This window comes from Accipiter gentilis, chromosome 6, assembly GCF_929443795.1.
Source record: "Accipiter gentilis chromosome 6, bAccGen1.1, whole genome shotgun sequence".
NCBI lineage: Eukaryota > Metazoa > Chordata > Aves > Accipitriformes > Accipitridae > Astur > Astur gentilis.
Genome location: NC_064885.1, coordinates 35,971,439 through 35,990,500, shown reverse-complemented (window position 1 = coordinate 35,990,500; position 19,062 = coordinate 35,971,439). Strand labels below are relative to the sequence as shown.

General features: G+C 40.4%; 2 protein-coding genes across 2 annotated transcripts; one reads left to right on the top strand and one right to left on the bottom strand.

The window, feature by feature from the left end:
* Window positions 1-1,060: 1,060 nt before the first annotated feature.
* Window positions 1,061-12,360, top strand: ACTL6A (actin like 6A). Its single transcript, XM_049802710.1, has 14 exons — window positions 1,061-1,248; window positions 2,233-2,309; window positions 2,502-2,676; window positions 3,048-3,148; window positions 4,441-4,538; window positions 5,267-5,361; window positions 5,565-5,671; window positions 5,753-5,842; window positions 6,021-6,082; window positions 6,412-6,526; window positions 6,879-6,959; window positions 7,945-8,040; window positions 9,132-9,218; window positions 9,864-12,360. The coding sequence occupies exons 1-14, from the start codon at window positions 1,224-1,226 to the stop codon at window positions 9,942-9,944; spliced, it is 1,290 nt and encodes a 429-aa protein (XP_049658667.1). The 5' UTR covers window positions 1,061-1,223; the 3' UTR covers window positions 9,945-12,360.
* Window positions 12,361-12,454: 94 nt separating this feature from the next.
* Window positions 12,455-18,941, bottom strand: MRPL47 (mitochondrial ribosomal protein L47). Its single transcript, XM_049802711.1, has 7 exons — window positions 18,817-18,941; window positions 18,082-18,227; window positions 17,447-17,507; window positions 16,563-16,659; window positions 14,756-14,886; window positions 13,199-13,294; window positions 12,455-12,754 (listed from the first exon to the last, which is right to left on the bottom strand). Exons 1-7 carry the CDS (start codon window positions 18,915-18,917, stop codon window positions 12,637-12,639), a joined length of 750 nt encoding a protein of 249 aa, XP_049658668.1. The 5' UTR covers window positions 18,918-18,941; the 3' UTR covers window positions 12,455-12,636.
* Window positions 18,942-19,062: the final 121 nt, after the last annotated feature.

Sequence of the window (19,062 nt, the reverse complement as noted above, 5' to 3'; positions counted from 1 at the left end):
AATGAAACATCATTCTATTATGCTGACTAAATCTAATCGCTTGGAGATCCTTACTACAGTATTACAGAAATAAGCTATATGTCTTACGTGAACTTGAACACCATGATTATAGTAGGCCACCCCCCCACCCGCCCCCTGCCCAAACCAGCTCTCCATCCCCTCCAAAAAACCGACACCCTTATATAGGGATTCAAAAAGGTGCACACTAGGGATGCTTACACTTTAAGCCAAATCCCCTATTCTCCAGTTAGAATTTTAGTCTTCTCTAATGCTAACTTCTGGTTATGTCTGAGGTCTCTTTCTTTTGTTTCCTTTAATTCCTACAACTTTAGAGTTCCCCCTCTCTGGCTGTTCTGGCTGAACACCAAATTTGGCTGAGAACTGTGATACCAGACAAAGTGATCTGAAATCCTAATTACAAGTTCAACTGCTAAACTAGCAGCTGAGCTGGCAAATCAGAAGTGCCCAACTATCCAGACAAGCTTCAGGGACCGAGGTCTGAGGTGCAAAGGAGTGCCCCAAGCAAGAGAGGAACAACACAGGTTTGGAATATCAAGGTATACTTTAAACACGTTTTATTCTCAGTGGAAGAGCCCTAAGGGGCAGTGACAGTAGCAGGGGACAGACTCAAGGAGGGCCCAGCTGCAGTAACTGTCACTCCTTTCCACAGCCGGCCCCTGTCCCCCAGAAGCTCTCTTCTCTATTCACCCCACTCCCCCGCATCCCCTCACCCAGCAGCAAGCCCACCCCACGAGCCCTCAGGACTCCCAAACTACCTCTCCCCACTCCACCGAAGCCAGCAGCCTTCCCCTCAACTTCCCCCCTCCCCTCCCCTCCCCACCTCATCTGCCCTCCGGCTCCTCACCGGCCCGCTCCTCACACCTCCCCGCCTCGCCACTCTCCTCACACCGCCGCTCCCGCACACTGCACCTACGCTTGCTTGCCCGCCCTCCGCTTCTTGCCTCAGGATTGGCTGTCCGCGGCATAACCCCGCCTCCCTCCGGTCGCCATTGGCCCTTGTGCCGGAGCGGCAGTTCGGCGGGGCGCCGCGCGGTGGGCGGGCGAGCGGCAGCGGCGCTGCTATTGGCGGCGAAGGCGGCGGCCTGCACGTTAGGCTGAGTCGCCGGGCGGAGAGAGGGGCTGAAGGCGCTATTGTTGCCGGATCGCCGAGGAGAGGAGCCGGCGGACACCGGGGCCGGGCAGCGCGGGCCTCAGCGGCAGCCATGAGTGGCGGCGTGTACGGGGGAGGTGAGTCCGGCGCCGCCTCGCTTGCCCGTCCTCCCCTCCCCTTCCCTCCCCTCCCCCCCCCCCCCCGCCCCGCGACCGTTGGACTCGGCGCCGTCCCGTGAGGCGGCGCGTGCGAGCCTTCCCCTGGGCGCTTCCCGCCTCCCCGCCGCTCCCTCAGGCCCCGAGCCCGGGGCAGGGGCCGCGGCCCGGCTCTCCCACAAGTCCGTAGCGGAGCCGGAGCCCTCCCGGTCCCTCCGTTTCTTAGAGGCGGGGTGGCAGCATGCGTGAGGAAGAGGAGGCGGCTGCAGGCCTTGTTTCTGTCCCTCCCGGCGTCCTTTCGCCGAGATGCTTCCCCCGGAGACCGGCCGAGCCGTGGCCTTGGGCTGAATTAGCGCTGCTGGGGTGCAGGGTGGCCCGAGAAAACCCCGCGCTTTGGAACCCGGGCTGTCGTTTCCTCCCAGGGCACTTCTGCACACCTTTCCGTCGGGACTAAAGTCCGGGTGTTTTGTTTCAGACTTTGGTTTTCTTGAGGGGGTGCAGAGCACCTCAGCGAGGATCCATACACGCAAGGGATGAGGGCGCTTCGTGGTTTGGCAGCCTTCATTTACAGAGTTGGGTGTCTTCAGGGCCACCGTTCTAATTCTGATCACCCCCAGGAGGTCTGGGCTCGTCTGGCTTCTTGTGACTGTTAAGCGAGCACCTTTTGAAAGCTTTATCTTGTACTCTATTTGGATGCAACTGTATTCTCCCTCTTCTGTTAAAATTCCCCTTTTATTTATGCCAAAGGAAGGTATTGGAATGTCCAAGCAAAAGCCTGTCTGCAGTCTTCTAATAGCTCTCCAGTAACTGGAGTTCTGAATAGAGAACTTTCTCCTTGCCTTGAAAAAGATGCCTTGACTTGCTTTTCTTCTTCTGCAAGCAAAACAGACAGTGGGCAGGGAAGGGTCAGGATTGTAGTAGAGTGTAGTAACCATTCACTACCTCTTTTATTAACAATCTTTTCAGATGAAGTCGGGGCTCTTGTTTTTGACATTGGCTCGTATACAGTGAGAGCAGGCTATGCGGGCGAGGACTGTCCAAAGGTGAGAATCTGTGTAACTCAATGGAAATGCAACTTGAATTTATGCCTTAGGTCTTGTTAGTTACGAGTTTTCAGAATATGCTGGTTTTTGTTCTGACTGTATTGTACAGGGAAAGCTCAGACTTTATGAGGGAAAAAACCCCACCCAAAACATTAATAATTCTCATGTACTGCTTACCTTTTTGCCTTACAGGTTGATTTTCCAACAGCCATTGGTGTGGTGCTAGAAAGGGACAATGGCAGCACTCTGATGGAGATAGATGGTGACAAAGGCAAACAAGGGGGCCCAACTTACTACATAGACACCAATGCCCTGAGAGTTCCAAGGGAAAATATGGAGGCCATTTCACCTTTAAAAAATGGAATGAGTATGGTGCTCTGTCTTTTTCTACCTGTTTTTAAAATAGCATTGCTAGGCTGCAAAGTCATAGCTTTCATGTAAACAGATGCTATGTATGGCAACAGAAGCCAGAAGAATGGATGCCTGATTTACACATTGCATGAAGTATAGTTGGTTTACAGTGTTAGTGGACTTTCAGCATAACTTTTGAGATGTTATGATCATCATGATTACAGAGGAAGAGAATTCTGCAACGCTATTAAAGGAGTTGTATGGCTGTGGAGGATAGCTTTTGACTCAAGAGCTCTATGCAAAAAAAGTGTTGGAAAACCTTTATGTATTTATGAAATGGAACAAAACTTAGAGGTAACTAATCTGCTTGTTTCAATGTTGTTACAGTTGAAGACTGGGATAGTTTCCAGGCAATTTTGGATCACACTTACAAGATGCACATTAAATCTGAAGCAAGTTTGCATCCTGTCCTTATGTCCGAAGCACCAGTGAGTAAAAGCAGCTTTGGATTTTCATAAGTCTCAACTGTATCTTCTTGCTGACTCTACATACGTTAGTCTTGGACAAGTCTGATATTGGCTTGTAGGTTCAAGTGTTAAGACTTAGCTATAGAAATAACAATTTTAAAATACTTTGCCAGGTTCTGGAAAGTAATCAGTTTTAAAAAAAAAAAGAAGTCTAAAAAAGAAAACAATTTGAAATAGTTTGCATGAGTTCTGTTAGAAAGTATTTACAATGTGCTGTTGTTTTTAATTTAAAAAAATTACTGCCTAGAATAAAAGCAAAAAGATGTTTGGATGTCGTCTTAAATTACGCTTAATAAAATGCTATTGAAAATCTGCCACTTCATTCAGCCTTACATCTAATATTACGTGACAGAGAATAATATTTATAAAGGAGAAGCTTTAATTTTTCTGTCTTCATTTCTGTAAATGGCCCTGTAAGGTAAGTGAAGTGGATGAATACAAATTTCTGGGAAAATAGGTGAACAAGGTTTCTTTCACTTAATAATGCTCAGCATTTGAAGGACAGATCTTAAAGTCAGAATACAAAAGGTAGACATGCCATACAAAAGTTATGCCTTTCTTTAATAAAATCTTATGAAAAGGATTTTCTTTTTCATTATTCCCTTGTGTAGAATTGTAGCTTGTGGAGTATGGATGAATTTGGAATGGTTATTTCATGTTTGATGGCTCAGTGGGTGTCTGAATAGAGGTTCCCGTTAACATTCTCCTTGCAGACCTAATCTTACTTTTATGTATTGGCTTGGAAAAAACTTGACTTTTTCAGTAATGTGTAGAATATTTGATACATATCCTGGCTTATTCACAAGTGCAGTAGAACTGTAGGAAGATACCTTGGAAACAGGAAAATCTGGATTTATTTTTCTTTCAACTGGGCAAGTTATTTCATGTATCTCTCCCCTTGTCAAATGGGCATGTTACTTGTTTTAGAGAGTTCTTTGAGAGACTGATACTGGAAGAGCTATAGAAGTGTAAAGAAACCTGTTGTAACAGTAAGTGTATATCACTTTTAATTCTGTGTGATAGATAAGCATTAATGTATTGTAGTAGAATTGGAATAAAAAAGGTTCTAAAGAAGTAAATTACTAGAAATCTGCTTCTATAGAGGTTTGATATGACTTGAAACCGTGGCCATAATAATTCTAATTACTTCTTTATTATGTTAGCATTCCTGTAGTGTGCTCTCATCATCCTCAAGATAAACATATCTTCCTTTTGTCACTTATTTGTGGTTTGGTTTGGTTTTTTTCTTCTAGTGGAATACTAGAGCAAAGCGTGAAAAACTGACTGAATTGATGTTTGAACACTACAACATCCCTGCTTTTTTCTTGTGTAAAACTGCTGTTCTAACAGCGTATCCTTTGGAATTTTTTACTGCTTCCCCACCCCACTCCCTGCCACCCCCGGAAATTACAGTAAACTTATTCTAGGCAATTCCTAGTATAACAGCATGTCTAACTTTTCTTCTTCTGAATTAATTTTTCCATAAACATCTAAGGAGGAAGTAAACAAATTCCATTTCTGAACTTTAAAGCTTTAGAGCTCAGTTCTGAAGTTCTCCCAATCTGACTGTTTTCCTTGTCAGCAATGTTGTCTTTATTGTCTTTCCCCTCCCCACCTCCCCCCCTGCCTTTCTAATTTTTTTTCCCCATTGTATACCATGGGTAAGAATAGTACAGACCTGAAATGGTGTTGTCCTGACTACTAAATACAGTAATTAGAGCTTGAGGTTCCCATAGCCTTAAGATGAGTATTTGTAATTATTTTAAACTAACAACGTGTTTTCAGCTTCAGAGTCTAAATGAGTTGGATGTACTTAGAGCTTGCTGCATAATATTCATGTGAAGTCTCACCTTTGTACATCCAAAGCTCAGGATAGTTCACAGATAGAAGCTGAAAGCCATTCCCTTTATGAGGTTGTGGACTTTTTAGAAAGACAGTGCACACTGGAAAACAGCAAATCCTTTTGCAGAGCCAAGGAATAACATATCATGGTCCTCATTCCTAGTTATGCGCTAACTGTATGGCAACATTTTTTACTAAAGTGAAAATTACAGTATTTTCCTTAATCCTTTTGGCTAGTTTTGCTAATGGGAGATCTACAGGTCTCATTTTGGATAGTGGAGCAACACACACCACTGCTATTCCAGTGCACGATGGATATGTACTTCAGCAAGGTAAACGTTTTCATGAGTAACAGCATTGTAGTATCAAGGTTGAGTTAGCTTTCTTTCTGCTTTTACAGTTTTGTTATTGTTTTTAAGTATCCCCTTAAATATGGAAAAAAGCCCTAACAGTGTTCACTGACAAATAGTTTGTAGAGAGAGTTTATTTGTTGGTGGGATGTTTTTGGTTTTTTGATTCTCTTTTTGTCTTCTAGGTATTGTAAAATCACCACTTGCAGGAGACTTTATTACTATGCAGTGCCGGGAATTGTTTCAGGAAATGAACATAGAGATAATTCCTCCATATATGATTGCTTCAAAGGTGGGGAAGTAACTTTAGTAAGTGTTTGCTTGGGGAGAGGCTTAAATAGTTAACTGATGATCGTGTTTCCTGCAATCTCAGGAGGCAGTTCGTGAGGGGTCGCCAGCAAATTGGAAGAGAAAAGAGAAGTTACCCCAGGTCACTAGGTCTTGGCACAACTACATGTGTAATGTAAGTAGGTCATTTCTCCCACTCTCAAACTCCCCTAGGCCTCCCATAAAGAAGTTTTGTGAGTATATCAGGTTTTCCTCTTGAACTAGAAAATCTTTAAAAAGTCAGTATCAATTCTATAAATTCTATAAAATTGAAGATTGACATTCTCATAACCATGTTATTCTTAACTCCATAGTGTGTCATTCAGGACTTCCAAGCTTCTGTCCTCCAAGTATCAGATTCAACCTATGATGAACAGTACGTCACTGTTTTCCTTCTTGTAAAAATAATTATCAGTTGTGCATGGGGTGCTTACCCTGTTCATTGCTGTTGGCTGGCTTTATTGCAGAAGAAGTTTTTAGATAAAAACTGTTTATTTCTGAAAGTAGAAATACTGTATACATCCAGGTGATAGTTTTTTATTTAATATTCCAAGATGCATGAGATCATACTAAATATTATGGAATGTGTAAGTCATATCAATCATAATTTTCCCATTGAAACCTTAGTTTATAATGCTACTTAGATAACTTAACATCTTGTTTACATAGAGCTTTGATGTGTTAACTTTCTGACTGATGCTCTAGGGTAGCAGCACAGATGCCAACAGTTCATTACGAGTTCCCCAATGGCTATAACTGTGACTTTGGTGCGGAGCGTCTAAAAATCCCTGAGGGATTGTTTGACCCTTCTAATGTAAAGGTAAAACAACTATGATATGTAGTAATTGGAAGGCTTTAAATTACTAGATTATCACATGGCTTCCTTTTGTATGATGTTCTTAATTTCATGATTTGTATGTGTGTGTTCACGCTGCATGGTTCTCTTGGGGGTAGAATTTGCCTGTGTTGTATTAGGGTTGGGCAGGCGAAGGACGAAATGTAGTTCAAAATGGGTAGTGATGAGCTGAATGGGAAAATAGGAATTATTTTCTTTCTCCTTCCCTATGTTTAGCTCCCTCTCTAGTAATACTTGTAAATTCAACTCATTCAGGGCTTTCATATGCCTTGCTCTTTTGAAGTGATGATGTGTAGATTACTAATTTTAATTCTAGGGTTTATCTGGTAACACGATGTTGGGTGTGAGCCACGTTGTCACAACAAGCGTTGGAATGTGTGATATAGACATCAGGCCGGTAAGTGTTAGTCAGACTTGTATTATTTTAAGGCATAGATATTTTTGTGCTGATAGAATTTTTTGGGACTAGAACACTGTTGATGAGGAAACGTGGATTTCCTAGGATAATGATAAACACATTAGAATAATTCTGTTAAGTATTACATATTTGTATATAGGAATATGTACAATTACAGTTTTGTCTTACAAAATGCCAAATCAGGATTTTTTACTTTTACTTGGTGTTTCTACCTATATTTAAATAGCTAATGTCCAGATTTTGTGGCTGGCACTGCATAATGTGCATTGGGTTGGCTTCAGATGAGCATTTTCTGTTCATAACTTTGAGTGTTATCTCCAGATTTTTGGGCATGGCAGATAGACTTTCTAAACATAACCAATCATATGGAACTCTTCTAGAGATTAGAAAAAAGAAAAGAGGAACTAAAGGAAAACTTCCTTTTTAAAACTATGTTCTAACTTTCTCAGATGTCAACTTGAAAATATTCAAGTTTCATAAGGACCGCATGGGGGTTGTTTAAAAAATTTTTCCTTTTAGCTGGCATGTCAGGCAAACTTAGTAGGCCAGGCCGTGATTTTGGTTCACCAACTGCAGCATTAGTAAGATTGAAAACTGTTGCAGTGCTGTGGGGGTTTCCTGTGTGGTTGGAATATCCAGCTGTAGGAAAACCAACCATGTGGTTATAGGAGATATCTGTAGGTATAGGGTTCTCCGTAGTAGAAAATATTCTGTGAAATCATTTAGAACCATTAATCACATAGCTTCTGTCTTCTTTGTACAGTTTAATATTAAGCTGTCTTGAAATATTTTTCAGGTGACTAAAAAATTAATTGGATTGGGAGAGGTAGTATTGTTGGCATCAATAATTGTATTATTGCTGTTGATTATATGTACTTGTGTGCCATTCCTCTCTGTTCTGTGAAATGGTTGTTTTCAGAACGATTTCAGAGTTAATATTGTAGGTTGCTTATTCTCTCTTTAGGGTCTCTATGGCAGTGTGATTGTAGCAGGAGGAAACACTCTAATACAGAGTTTCACAGACAGATTGAACAGAGAGCTGTCTCAGAAAACTCCACCGGTAAAACAACTCTTTAAATTACTGCATTGAGTTACTTATCATTCTGCTTTTCTGTCACGTAAGTTCACTTGCATGTATCATAGCTTCCACATACTTAGGAACCCAACAGCTGAAGAGATTTCTGTGGGGCAAGAGATCTCCTTCTCTAAAGAAAGAAGTCTTGAAAAGTTCTTGTATGAAATGAATTCCAGCAGATCTTGCAACTGCATTCTGAACAGTTTACTTCTCCATTCCTGCTTTCAGATTGTGATTCTAAGTTCTGTAATTGTCCCTAAGCGACAGCCACTATTTCCCTTGATGGTCTCTCTTCTGAAGTGTTGCTGACTAATTTGTGGCATATTCAGTCATTCTGCCTGAGGTCTTGTCACTTTGTCATGGGAATTGTTCTTCCTGGATTCTACAGGCAATTCAACCTACCCATAGATAAAACCTGGTGATTTAACATACTTGTATTTTCTTTTTTAATCACTTGATGTCAAAGCAAGTATTAATACCTTACACCTGTGTTCTTGAGAGCACATATAGCTTATGATATTTCTTGAATATTCATATTAAAGAGAAAATGTTCTACTTGTAGCAACTTTGAAATGAATGTTATGAGAAACTGAGAAAGGTAGTTACTGCTTCTTGTAATAGGTGAGGAGGAACCTACTGAAATGCAAAGATTTTATTGCTATGAGGCATTTTGAAAACAAAAGGAAGGAATGGGTCTAAAAAGCACTAGATGAATTAAGTTCAGCAATGTTAGACATTTTAGTCCCAGTGTGCATTTTAAGTAGCCCAGCATTAGAGATGACAATATATAGTGTATTATTGCTCTCTACCTGCCCTATTTCTAACCTTAAGTGTTTGCTGTTGCTCCCTCTTGGGAGACAAGATAAAAGCCATACATGTTCTGTTCCACTGTGGCTATTCTTGAATTCTAAGTACAGGGCAGATGAGCATTATTGCAAGTTTAATAAAATTGACCTGTTCCACCTGCATGTTGGTATATACACCAAATTCCTTGTGCTGTCCTTCTCTTGTCCCTAAAGGCCACCAGCCTACAGTTTGTCTGATTGTTCTTTCATTTTACCTCCTTTTCTATTCAGAGCATGCGCCTGAAGTTGATAGCGAACAACACAACAGTGGAGCGGAGGTTCAGCTCATGGATTGGTGGTTCAATTTTGGCTTCTTTGGTTAGTAAATCTGTGTTACTATGTTGCTATGCTAAGCAGCACTGTCACCGAAAAAGCTAATTCTGCTTCAGTGTGCATTGCAGGGTTTGTGCTACCCTAGCAATAATAATCTTATCTATCCTTGTGGTAAGGTGAAGAGAATCTTATTTAAAAAAAAAAAAAAACAAAACATGAGCATTTCTAATCAAAAAATAACTTGCCACGTTGTCCCATTTTTAATGGCAAGGTGCAGGCTTGACATAGGCTATCCAGAAATTATATGTATCTAGTACACCATGAACGTAGCAAACCTGTTTCTGCATCATATTCCTGAGCTTAATTCTGTAAGTTACTGAGTACTGAAATGGGTTTGTGGGGATTAATTTAGCAGTATGGGAAAGGGAGACTGAAATCAGCTTTCAGTGCTGCACCTTCCTGTCTTTAGTTTAATCACTAGCAATATAAAACTCAAAGGAAAAAATAGTTAAGGAGGTCAAGTCCTCTAACCTCATTTAATGTAAAGATTTGCTTGTTTTTCATCATAGGAAAAGTTAATCATGTTTCACTTAACCTTCATTTGTTTTCTGATTTTTTTAAAATTTTTTTTAATTGTGTGTTTTGTGGTTGTTTTGGTTTTGGTTTTTTTTTTTGTTTTTTTTTTTGTAGGGTACTTTTCAACAGATGTGGATTTCTAAGCAAGAATATGAAGAAGGAGGGAAACAGTGTGTAGAAAGAAAATGTCCTTAAACCTCTGACTGTGAAAACTGCTGCCTGCTCAGTGCTCCTTCTGTTTTATAGCTTTAGCATACTCAGGAATGTGATGGACTCTTTTTTGTAGAAAGTTTATATTGGATTTTTGCATAATTCAAGTTCCATTTTAACAAACCTTAGAAATTTTGAGAGACCTAATTGGTACTATCATAGAAAAAGGATGTTTACATCCCTTGTAAAGCAATAATTCATGTAACAAGCATTTTATAATTTTGTATAAATATCTATTTTCTCTAGTATCTTTTCCTGGGAACAGCTTTACAGGTTAGCTAATAGATAGAGGCATAACCTTGCAAATGCCCATGCAGATTTATTAAAAATCTCTTGTCTACTTTCACATATTAGTCTTCCTTGCTGGTACTTTGGCCTTAAATTGCTCTTTTTTTCTCTCTTAAAAAATAAAAGTTCGTATTTTATATTTGAGCAACTTTGTGAGTACTTGCAGAGAAAGTTACTCTTTTGTTTTAAAAATGGAAAGTTTGTATTTAGTAACCTACTATAGGTGACTCAGTCCAGTGTAAACTTTTACTGTCCTGTGGAAGTGTTACATTCCATGTAGTGAATGTTACATTAAGCACTCGTTTGCTAATTCTCTATTATGGAGCAGTTACATTTCAGTAAAGAATCAGTGCTTTCCACCTGATTTCTAGGAATGTATATAATGCCTTTGTGGTGTAGGTGAGAAGCAAAACTTGTTTGAGCCAGGGAAGTTAAGGCAAAGAATTGTCTGTCGAAGCCCAGAATAGTCACAGAAGACCTCAGGATGTGGCTTGATGTTTTTACAGGGAGCTCTAACTCGAAGGGGCAGTCACTACTGGTTTATGGCTGGTATAGCCCCCTCAGCTGACTCATAGCAGGGTCAGTAAGTGCCTGCATTTTGCAATGGGGAGTGTGCACTCAGGGTCGGAGGAAGTCAGATGATTTTTTTTTTCCAGCAGGATCTGGCTGTCAAGATGCAGTTCTGTAACTCTTAAGCTTACTTTAATTTACAGCTGTGTGATGTTCTGTATTGGGACACAATGAAGTTTTGCTCCTTATCTTAAAAGCTGTGGAAAACCAAATAGGATTTAACAGATTTAAAAAAAATAAAATGTAAACAGTACTGCTAAATTTTTCATATCCTAAAAGACCTTTTGGGTAAATAATGATGAGGCCTCTAGTTGGAAACAGTTTCACATTACCTCCAAACAATAAAGTAATTTATCAAAACCACCTGCTTTTGTCTTATCATGATAACCATTAGTTGCTCGAGACAAAGTTGTTTAGTCCAGATTTTTCAAAGCTATTGACCAACCATCTTTCTCTCACAAAATGAGGCAAACTTAAAGTCAGCTACAATAGCTGATACAAGCCACCAGCTAGTGTTGTCATACTGGAAGAAAAAGACTTGGTCTAGTTTGCATTCAAGTAGAATGTGGAACGTCAACTGAACTTGTAACTTAGCATGCTGCAATGAGTAATGCTTTATAAAGTTACTGTGGCATCAGTGAAGTACTAAAATTGACTGGACAGCTTGTAGCTAGAGGTTAAGATCTAAAGTAGGCTTTTTTGGTTTCTCTTCATGCATTGACTGCATTTTAAGCTTTCCTTGTGTGTTGTGTGCTTAGGTTTCATTATGTCTAATCCAACTTTTATCTTCTGTGTATCTTAATTTAAGTATAATGGTGCTATCTGTGAATCTTCCAGCACCTTACGGAGAGCAAAACACTTTCTGTAGAGTTTTGGTTTAAGAATTGGGTATTTTGTGTGATGCAGAGGAGTACCTGAAGGTCAAGACGATGGAGAGACATCTATCCCTTACAGTTTTGGTTCCCTTGGAGTTTCCCATGTTTTATGAGATTATATTGCATAGCCCATTTGCTTCCTGAAAGACTAGTATTTGTGACTTTGTTCTAAACTTCTGCACAATCTCATCTGAAGGTTAAAAGCTTTCATGAAGTAAGTGTTTACCATCAACTGGGAGCAGTAGCAGTACCTTTCTACTTCAATTTCATAGAAGACTACTACCAGTCTTCCTTCAAACATTTTGCACACTGCAAAAAAATTGCATAGATGTTTGAATTTGTCATAGGCACGTAGAAATCTAGGTATAAAGACTGCATTGTTAAAAGTTGACACACTAAATATTTCATACTTTCTAACAAGCCAGACTTAAAACAGGGAAAAAGTTTGCCGTAGCAGACTGAAGAGTGTATTTTCCCATGCTTCTGTGCAGAAAGCACATGTAACTTGGGTGACATACCTGTAACTCAGATGATCAGGGAACAAAGGCTAGTACTTGGGCTTCAGAGGTTCTTGTGTTTGTCTGGTTTTAATGCATGTTTGTTAAACTAAACCAGGTAAATATTATCCCTACACTTTATACTTTCATCTGGCAGTCAGTTGCTGTTTTTCACTATTAATGACATATATCTTACTTTCATAATAGCTGGTTAATAAGTCATTTTTCAAATATTTCTAGAAACAACTGTTAGGACTAATTTGACTTATGCACCAAAGCTGCTTTTTAATTCCAGATCACAAGTTTAATTTAGGTCAAATATGGGATTAAAAAAAAAAAAAAAAAAGACTCAGGAATGCTCAGTCAAGCTGTTCACTGGTTTCAGAACTTGTTTCATGTTCCAGTCAGAGATACTCAACCAATTGCTTGCAGCACTCTTCCAGCATGTTACTGGCTCTGAGATTTTATGGCAAGGTGAGGGAACTTCCTTTCCAAGACCTTCCGCCTCGTCCTCTCTAGGTTTTGCCTTCTTGCCCTTCTGCGTAAAGATTTTTCAAGTCTGAGCCTGAAATAAAGAAGTCAGCGTGGTTAACTTCTAAATAGCTTGTAACAACCTTAATAAGCTCAACCCTCTAATGAAATAGAGGTTCCCAGTGGTTAACAACTTCACTGTTAATTAGCTTTTGATAAGCAAAAATGCCTGCAAGGCAAATTAATTTTTTTCTTCTGCTTTTGAGTTCTACAGAAATTCAGCCTCTGGGAGGATCTTACGTAGTCTGCATGTAAAGTTACTTTTACAGTGCAACTTCATAGATAACCAAATCTCTTAATAACTAAAATGGGAAGAGCAAAAAGAAACAGAGCAAGCTGTAATTTTAAAAAGCCTTATTTTCAGTCTACTAGCTGTAAAAAGAACAAGATTACTACTATTTTTTCCTTGCAAAGTGGAATAAGGAGGACTGAAGAACAGATCAGAAAATAACTTTCAATGTCAAAAAAGTCTTTTTACCTGATGAAGTGATTCACATGAGGTAAGTAATAGAATTTCTTCCTTTTGTGTCTTTTGTTCAAGTACCATGGTATTGGCCATTCCTTATAAGCGTACCTATTAAAGACAAATAAGTGATTATAGAATGTATACTTTTTGTCTTCATTCTTGGATTCTACCAGTTACACTTGGTTACAGTACAGTGATAAAGTGGTCTGACCAGTAGATCGCAGAATTTCTATATGGGTATATACTTTCAGCTCTACTGCTGGATTGGTTTATAACTACATCTCATACATAGCTCAGCATCTTTCTGTAGAAAGTGGTCATACTTTAAAAACTGTAGGTGTTTGAAGAGAGGGCCCAGTATAGTAGATAATGATTCTTTGCATTTATATTTTAAAGCTACTCCTTCATAAGAAAACTTCCAAAAGCTGATGTGAACAAACTGCATGTGAAGAGAGTTTTGTTTCTACTGCAATTTTCTTTTAAATGCCAGTATTAGGAGTGTCATGTCAAGAGCAAGTCTGCCTGAATGTAAGTATTTCCCTTTAAATATAGACTCTCATTTATTTTGGGGGTTTCTCTTGCATTTGGGCTGCACAGATGGCTTGTGCAGACTCGCCTACAGACTCCAGTGCATCCACGTTGCATCAGACCTACCACTATGTGTATTGCAGAGGTTCTGCATGCATATGCTTAAAGACCATTTCATGTTGTCTGTCCCTTCCCCCTGCTGTAACTGGGGACTGGGCTTCCAAGTATATGGGCAAACCCTTCTTCATGGACAATGTTTCCAAGCAGAAAGAGGTATACAGAAGCCTCATCCCTAAAGATGTAGATCTAATGGTTAGTGCATTTAGTACTCTGCTGATTTATATTTAATGGGTAAACAAATGAAAATTCAGCATTGTTATAAAGTGTGACCTGTTATCTACGCTGTTATTGCAGAGCTGAATACTGTAGTTAGTGCTTCAAATGCCAATATGATAGGGGTAAAATACTGGTTAATGAAATAGCAGGTCCTGCCAAAGACTTCAGCATCATCACCTGAAATTACAGATTATTGAAAGTATCTGGACAATAAATAATTCTAAAGGTAGAAGCTTCCAACGAAGTTAAATATCTGCCAAGACTAGTAGGGAATTCCAACAGATGTTATATGGTCTCATGCAGTACTTTGGGTGGTTGTCACCCAATATATGGATTTTGCATTATAATTAGGGAAGTCCAGGTGATTCAACTTGAACAGTACTCCCTAGTTCATTCATGTGTTACAGAATAGTTACAGTAAGAGACATCCTCTGAGTACAGAAATCATATTAGTTACATGGAGCTAATTTTGTTATAATTAATGGTAGAGTTTGAATTATTTAGTAGCAATTATAACCACATTTTTAAAAAAACAAAACAAAAAAAAAACAAAACAAAACTCAGGAAGCACCTGAATGCTGACCAGAACACGTGTCTTTCCATACAGTACATGCATCCTTTCTTGATTAGATAAGGATTTTCTAGTAAAGAGACATACTGCAAGCAAAATTGACACACATGAAAGAAAAGTTTTATTTTCCTTACCAGTAGGTGCGTCCTAAGAAGTCATGTCTCCACTCACCAGGTACTGGTTTTTCATGGCCAGTTTGTAAAAGCCTCAAAGCAATTTCTCTCTCTCTGACAACCAAGTCTATGTTTTTCATAGACTTTTCTACCTGGAAGTAGGAAATGGTTTCAGCTTGGGCCAACAGAACACAATGCTGACAATTTAAAAGATCTCAAATGAAGATTTAAGACTAAATTTAAAGGAAAAGCAAAGGTAAAACACACTAGGAGTTCCATCGTGAGCCGTCTCACAGTTGTGGACTGAGTGAAACAGCTGAATTCGCTCTGTGTACTAGAACAGTGAAGAATGGGTGCTTTAAAAACCTAACTTGCACGCAGAACAGATATGAAATAACTGACAGTCTGATATTTCATTAAAGACTAGCTGGCTAATACACAAAGCCAGATCTAATTGCTGATGCTAGAAGTGCAGAAAGCTCTGAGGCAGAAAGGAAGTAGAAGCAAATAGAAGACATGCTGTATGTGTTTCTGTCAGATGGTTTGCACTGGCTGTTTGTTATTCTAGTTTTCACTCTGGAGTCTGGTCACAGCCTCAGTAATGCCTGTTGGCTGATTAGAAAGCTGCCTTGACCAAACTATGACACTTCAAGTTGAAGTTTTTTAGTCAGGTCTGTCTCATAATATTGCTGTACCACACATTACATATGGCAACGTGTTAAATGCTCTGGGAAGCTGCTAGAGCTAATTTTAATAAGCAGATGGCTGTATTTTGTCTCAGTGCAATCATAGTATTTAACTGGTGCTTGACTTCTACTTTTCTTGGGCTTCAGCCAAAACCAAACAGGCAATTAGTAAGATTTGACTTTTGAAGTGCTGGGGCCACTTACTTAAGTTCCCTCCCAAAACAAGTTCTTCTGTGATTTTTAATTGCTGAATACAGATGTGTAGGTGGGACTAAGCAGAAAATACTGTTCAGAATGGGAATCGAAGTACAGTTGAGAAACCGTATTAGCATAAATTAGAACGAGATACACTAGGAGATCCAGAGCAGGGTTTTACATTAGATCTCCCCTAATTTATAAGTACAGCAATGAAAATGGCAAGTAGAAGACCAAAAAAAGCAATGTCTGACACAAAAAAGAGAGATCATAATGCAGTTGCGGATGTGTGTGATAGCAAGTAACAGTTAAATTATTAACTATACAAATAAATTCAAATTAACAATGTAATGGTCAGACTCTTCCATAAATAAATTGGACAAATAGGGGGGTATCTGAGAATATCTCTCATGTCAAACAGCTGGATTATTTAATTGGCCAGTGAAGGTGCAGATTTCCATCTGTGCAATCGATTTATAAGTAAATGAAATTTTCAGTGGCAAAGATACCAGGGAAAGAATTTAATAAATTAGTGGCAGAATTGCAATAATGCAAGAGAAGGAACGAACGACAAAAGTGAGGACAGCAAAGAACCAAAGGGCTCAAGTTTGGAGAAGACAAGGTCAGAAGCAAGAAGTTGGCAACAGTTAAGTAGCTAAAAAAGGTTTGTGGAGGGTAAGGATAGAGATAATGTTGAAGTTTTACCAGGAAGTTTCTAGAAATCCTCTAGTGCAGTTTCAGGGCATGAACATGGCAAAATATTTCTTAACATTATGTAACAGGTGGAGAGGCCTTTCCTACTATGTTGCTTGAGCACAGTGTTTGTGCATTTACTAAAATCAGGGAAATAATTTTTTAAAATGGTCTTTAACAAGTTTATGAACACTTCACCTTTCACTCAGCAATTTTACTTAGAGTTATATTTTTAGCTAGTATGAAAAAGTTACCTTTTCTAATCGTTCTGGACTTGGCATAGGCCTGAGTTGTCGTTTTGATTCTTGCTCTAAAGTTAAAAGCATGTTTTTTTCCTTCAGTAGGACATACCTAGATCAGAAAGCATAGTACTTCAGAAATAACTTCTGGATTAATCATGCACTACCCTGCTGGATAGAGCACAGCTGTCCAACATATAATCCCATATCCTATACATACTAGCTTCATATAGAGAAGTGAAAAGATACTGACCAACTGCAGAAAGCCCCGTAGAGGCGGGCAGGGGAGGGCTGATATACATGACATACAAGGAGAGGCTGAGGGAGACAGGTTTACTTAACCTGGAATAAAGAAGGCTAAGGAAGGAAAAGGTTAACACCAAGTAGTCTTCCAATACCTGGACAGAGCCAGACTCTTCTTACAGGTGCACAGCAAAAGGATGAGATACAGCAAGGAAAAAACTATTCACAGTAATAATTCAGCACTAGTTTAGCCGTAGCACAGGTTGCCTAGAGTGGCGAGACTTTCAAAATCAGAATGGATGCAGACCTGAGCAACCTGATCTCATATAGTAGTTAGGCCCACCAGAGGTCACTTACAACCAAGCCTGTCCTGCAGTTTGAACAACCCCCAAAGGGCTCAGACACAGCCTCTTTGTACCAAACCTGAACCCCTTGTACTAGATGCAACTATCACACAACCACCTGCAGTTGCAGTACAGCATTTGTATTCTGAGCAGTACCAGGACTTGGGCTGCTCCAAGCCCGAAGCAGGCTTAAGCATGCAGAGCTGTATGGCAAACTAAATTCACTGGCTAGTAAGTTCACTAGTCACAGTTTAATAAAACAGGCAGAGCTGCCTTGAAAGAAGAGAAGCTACTTCACTAAAACTTACTTACCAAAGTTTGTGCAAGTCTTCACTACTCTTGCCCCTTAGCTGCTTTATATTCCATGCATCCCCTGTAAAAAAAAAAAAAAAAAAAAAAAAATTAAAAAATCAATTAAATAGAACAAACTTCTCTTATTCTGGAAAAAAAAAAAAGCTTCCATTAGCAGGGTCTGCTGACTCAACAGAATAAGGATCGCTTTTTAAAAAAAATACTACCTCTTGGAAAGCTATTCCTGTGGATATTCAGCTTTGCTTTGAATATACAAATACATTAAAAAGTCAATGACATGTACTGTTTGTGTTTGTAAAAGGCTAGGAACAGGGAAAGCTATAAGATGATTCTTTATATTGAAATACTTTTCTTCCCTGGTACTGTATATGTCATCAAAGAACGTCCCTTCTGTGATACACTCTCACATAAGAGCACAGCAGAGGATTTACAGCAAAGTATTTTACTGCATAATAGCTATTTGCTTTCATAAAACACAGAACACACAGAAAAAAATAACAGGCATAAAATGCACAAGCATATTTACGTACATATACATAAAAAAAATTTTGTAGCTATGACTACTTCCTATAATGCAAAAAAGCTGAGCACAAGTAGCTCAAAGATCACTATCAGAAATGCTAAATGTAACTCACCTGACTTTACTGTTTTTTCTCCCCAGTTTCTTGGATCATCAAAAAATTCCTCCAGACCTCTCTGAGACAAGGTAGTGTGCAGAAACTTCAACTGGTGGAAGGGCTCGACTTTTACTAGGTTCTTGTGAAATAGGTTCAGCGTCAATCTGAATAAAAATTCAAGGGGAAACTATATACGATAGGAAAAACAATACTCAGCTAAATGGGAATGTTCCTTTCCCTCATAAGGGCACAGGTCCTACAGACAGATGAATACCACAGTCTAAGGGGAAAGGGCACAGGTTCAGTTCTCCATAAAAACGTCATCTCAGCGTTGCCTTCTCCCCTACCCTTTGTCTCACGTCGTTATCACTTACGGACACTCGGAGATAAGTAACAGTTTGAAAATTAAAAGAGAGAATAAGTTTGAGCTACGTCCTCTTACGCTGACTTTAACTAAAGGGCAAAAGCAGTAAACGCGGCGTGCAGGCACAAGGAAAACCCCACGCTGGAAGCATAACGGCTGGCAAAACAGCGAGGTGCAGAGGGAAACGCTTCACGCTACGCTTACCCTCTGCCCGACGATGTAAGCCGCTCCGCGACCCCCAGCCCAGGTGTCGGAAGCCAGGGCAGCCGGGCAGCCTGCCTCCCGCCAAGGCCGCGAAGGGGGGCTCTCCCTCCTCCGGGACACCGCGCCACGGCCCGGCCCACCCCAACCGGCTCCCGGCCCTCAGCCTCCCCCGCCCCGGTGCCTACCCGGGGAGGCCGGCGGCCGTCGAGCCCGGCCGCGCTGCCGACAGCCGCAGGGCGCCCGTGAGGCGCCGGCACAGGGCGGCCATCGCCGCCGCGCCCGCCATCGCCCCCGCCGCCCCTCCCACAATGCCTAGCGCCGCGGACGGCGGCCCGCGAGGGCGCCGGAAGGAGGGGGGGAAGGATCTGCCCTTTGCCAAGATGGCGCCCGCCTAGCTTCACCTCCGCCGCGGAGAGCAGCGGCGCCGCCGG